Source organism: Lactuca sativa, chromosome 8 (genome assembly GCF_002870075.4).
Source record: "Lactuca sativa cultivar Salinas chromosome 8, Lsat_Salinas_v11, whole genome shotgun sequence".
Lineage (NCBI taxonomy): Eukaryota > Viridiplantae > Streptophyta > Magnoliopsida > Asterales > Asteraceae > Lactuca > Lactuca sativa.
In genome coordinates, this window is record NC_056630.2 from 37602161 (window position 1) to 37606625 (window position 4465).

At 31.2% G+C, this 4465-nt stretch overlaps 1 protein-coding gene across 1 annotated transcript; it reads right to left on the reverse strand.

Moving 5' to 3' along the window:
* Positions 1-1509: 1509 nt before the first annotated feature.
* LOC111914323 (alcohol dehydrogenase-like 7) lies at positions 1510-3845 on the reverse strand. The gene is made up of 10 exons (XM_023910095.3): positions 3674-3845; positions 3366-3502; positions 3217-3263; positions 2784-3109; positions 2617-2699; positions 2436-2511; positions 2275-2339; positions 2094-2189; positions 1827-1991; positions 1510-1759 (listed from the first exon to the last, which is right to left on the reverse strand). Exons 1-10 carry the CDS (start codon positions 3723-3725, stop codon positions 1643-1645), a joined length of 1164 nt encoding a protein of 387 aa, XP_023765863.1. The 5' UTR covers positions 3726-3845; the 3' UTR covers positions 1510-1642.
* Positions 3846-4465: the final 620 nt, after the last annotated feature.

Consider the following 4465-nt stretch of genomic DNA (forward strand, 5'->3'; position numbering starts at 1 on the left):
CTATACACTAGATGTTGGGGTGATACTTGCAGGTTGTGGAGAGTGAACCAATGGAATAAACAAAAAGGCGGACTCAAAAAAGAACCAAGGGTTTTTCCTTTTCAGTATCTGTTGGATTTATTTAGGGAAATTTTCTAGGTTTTTTTTGATTTGCAGGTCTAATCAAGTAAAGAAAGTGAAGAACAACAAGAGAGGAAATATGTGGACAAGGTGGATGGTGATGGTGTTTGACAGTGATAAACAGTTGGGATGATGGTGGACAATGGTGGTAATAGTGGTGCACGGTGGTTTTGTGATGGTGACGATGGATGATGATATTAAATGATGGTGAGGATGATGGAGGTTGTAGTGTTTTTTGAAGCTGGTGGTGACAGTGGGTTGATGATTGTGGTTCGGTAACGAATAGTCAGTGGTGGTGGAGGTCCGATAAGGTAAGGTAGGATGAGGTGGGGTAAGTGTATTTATTTTATTTTATTTATTTTTATTTTAAATATAAAATTAATCAAAAGAAAATGTAAAAGAAATTAAGAAAGGTAAAAAAAAAACTAAGTTCTTACATATGAGGGATCAACCACCATAGAAATTAAAAGCATAGGGACTTTCCATAAGACCGAAAAGAAATTAAAGACTAAACTTGATATTCCTAGAAACCATAAACACCATTTATGAAGATTACTCTTTTTAAAATAACATACAACAAAAAAGCTAAACTAAAAGTTTTTAAACGTTCTCAAAATATATTTGAAGTAGGTTTTTATTATAAATTTTTTGTTTAAAATAAAATCTTTTAAAATTATTTTATATATATATATATATATATATATATATATATATATATATATATATATATATATATATATATATATATATATATATATATATATATATATATATATATGAAGCTTAGGAATAGTAAACTGGATATTTTTTGGCAGAAATGGTCTCTGCACTTTGCTCCTCATTCTTTACCTATTTTGACATTTTTGGTCCTTGCAATCAATATTTTTACACTTTTTAGGAACCTTTTAATATTTAAAGTTTGACCACAAAATTTTAACGATTTGAGAACTTTGATCCCTTTTCTAAAAATTTGCTAATTCCTACCCTTTTAATTCTTTAACCGTTTTAAAGCTTCTGATCATTGCAGTCAAAACTTTTACATTTTTTCATAAAAACATGAAAAAAAAAAAAACGGTCTGGGGCAAACTCCGGACTTTTCATCTTTGCACTTTCTACGTCTGTCATATTTATCGATTCAGAAATAATATTGAAAGTTTCTGGCCCCTGCGCAGCAGGGGTAACCTTTCTAGTTTATTTAAAAAAAAAGAGCTAAAAGCTCACAAAAAACAATGAATGAAACAAGCCATGTTAAATTGCACACAAAAAAACAAAAAGAACAATCAAACATTCCAAAAACCCTTTTGGGGTTTTTATGTGGTTTTCTAATACGAATCTATCCTTTGTTTTAAGGTGAAATCTCCTCGAATTTCAAGATAAACTCTTCAAATATGTTTTTCCCAACTCATGGTTATATATTTATTTATTTATTTTATAAATTTTGGGTTATACATAGTCATGAACACAAATACAAATAGTTAAGTAATACTTATGAAAAAAACAATGACCAATTCATGACTTTTGGTCATTTCTTCATCCAAATCACACACCTTAAGCTCTTCCCTTCAAGAAGCAAATCAAAAGCCTTGTTGATATCATCAAACTCAACCTCATGTGTCACAAATTCATCTAATTGTAGTTCCTAAAAAAGATCAACAATTCTTAGATTCCATTCAAAAGAGTTTGAAAAGTCAAGATTCTGCTTATACCTTATCCATGTAACGTTTTATAAGAATTGGAATATCAGATTTCGGTTTGACACCTCCAAAAAGTGAACCCATGAGAGTTTTTCCACTGTGAAGTACCTCAAAAGAACTAAAAGACAACATTGCCCCTGGTTGGTCAACTCCCAACACAACCGTTTTCCCCCATCCCTAAAGATTGACATCCACATAATCAAAGATAAATAAACTTTATGTAATGTCCAAAAATGTAATTTCACATCTCAAATATAAAAATATGGAGAAAAATTAGACCTTTCTAGAAGCAGCATAAGCTTCATGCACAAGAGAAGTCAAACCAACACACTCAAAGCAATAATCTGCACCTCCATCAGTCATCTCAATTATCACCTGCTTCAACAAACATTTTTTTAATATTATAAAAATTTTCATTATGAATTTAAAATCTTAATTTTAAAATAAAGTATTAAATTACCTGGCTGACAGTTTTGTCCCCGATGTTACGTGAGTTCACAAAATCAGTAACTCCAAATTTCTTTCCTGACAATAAATAAAAAATTATCAATGTAATAAAAGAAACCATGGAAAAAAGCTTCTATTATTTATTAAAGATTTTTTTTTTTTTTTTTAAATCACCTATTTCAAACTTGTCTTGATTCACATCAATACCAATGATCCTCTTAGCTCCACATAGCCTTGCTCCCTCAGCAACCTGTAAAGTGATAAAACAGCAAAATTGCGCAAAATATATAGTTTTTATGTAATTTGTGCAAAAGTTTTAAAATATATAAATTATAAAACAGAGTTATAATTATACCGCTAGTCCAATTGCACCAAGTCCGAATATAGCAACTGTACTACCAGCTTCCACATTTGCTGTTTTCCAAGCAGCACCAACCCCTGAAAATATAATTTGCATATTAATTTTGTTATCAATTTGTCATAAATATAAACAGTGAATAAAAAGGAAGTAAATTTAATTACCAGTTGATACACCACAACTTAAGAGGCAAGCTCTATTTGGTGGTGTTGCTGGATCAATTTTAGTTATGTGAGCAATGTCAACCACTGTGTATTCACTGAAACTTGATACGAACAAGAAATGGTATAAAGTTTCTCCATTCATGTCTGTGAATCTGCTTGTTTCTTCTCTATCGATCCAAGGGGAAACTTTGAAAGGAAATTTTGTACATAGGTTGCTTTTTTGGGACAAACAATCTGTACATTCACCACAATCGGGCAAAAAGATTGGGATCACAGTGTCGCCTTCAACAACTTCATGTACACCTTCACCAACACTCTCTACAATCCTTTGATGGAGGAAAACAGGATGAGTATAATCTGATTTCAGGTTAAAATTTCCCAAAAAAGAAGAAGATTTGACAATCGCAGATTACTAATTTCGATGAATTCTTACCCCATTGCTTCATGACCGAGTATTCTGGGGAAAATAGCAGGAGGATGCTTTAAGAGAAAACAACAATTGTTAATTAACATCAACGAAACACCGGATGAATTTGAATTTGACAAAAATGTGATTTGATTTCAAGTTCAACGACTCTATACCTCCAATTTCCAAAAGGTAACATCGCTATAACAAAGTGTAGTGCATATGATTTTGATTCGAACTTCGCGATGTTTGGGTGGGGCTACTATCACTTCCTCTATCACCAACGGCTCCCTTGGTTTCCTAGCAATCGCAGCTGTGAACAACAGATGCATCCATTAGTTCTTCAAGGAAATCAAAAATTCCGACAGATAATTGCTTATTTCTCAGGAAAACATGGAGTTTCAACATTTTCAAACAGAATTTTTGATCGTTTCAAGTTCAAAACATGGAATTAGAGTGCTGAAGCATGGGGTGAAGAACTAACCTCGGCACCGGATAGGCTTTCCGGCAGTGTTGTTAGAGCTTTTTCCGTCCATAGTCAATCGGAGTTGCTGTTGTTAACTTTTGTTTTTGTCTGTTTCTTGAACACAGTTGTACCTTTTTGGATTCTATTATGGGGTTTTATAGTTGTTAGGACTTAGGAGTTAGGAGTACTAGTATTCTCCGCCCGGCGGGAATTGGTTGGTGAGTGAACGACGTATTTATTTTTAACTACTTTATTTTATAATAAAAATTTAAAATTATTAATCAATTATTTTAAATAAATTATTAATTAGAAAATTTATTAGTTATATAAAATTATAATCATTGATTTAAATAAATATATGAAATTATATCATTTTATAATTTGTATTAATTTTATATTAATGTTATTAATTTAATTTACTTAGAGAGAGAAATTTGAAATTTAAAATGAAAAATCCATAGGTTGACAAGTGGTATGTATTAATTAAGAGACATAATAGAATGACACATGGCAAAAGAAGAATAGAATATACATTAATTAAGATTAAGATGTCTAATAGGGTGACATATGTCAAAAGGAGAATAAAACTATTTTTTTATTAGAATAAGAAGATTTGGCAAGAAGTCGCATCTTTAACCTCTTATTGGATTTATTTGAGGACATGTCTTAAAAAAATAATATGACATGTCTATACGTCGGACAAAATAATAGACAAATGAATAAAAGAAATGGCCAAAGATTTATATTTAAATTTTGAAAGCAACTGGTTAAGGTTAAGGCTGGCAATTCTCGACACGACACGCGACACGA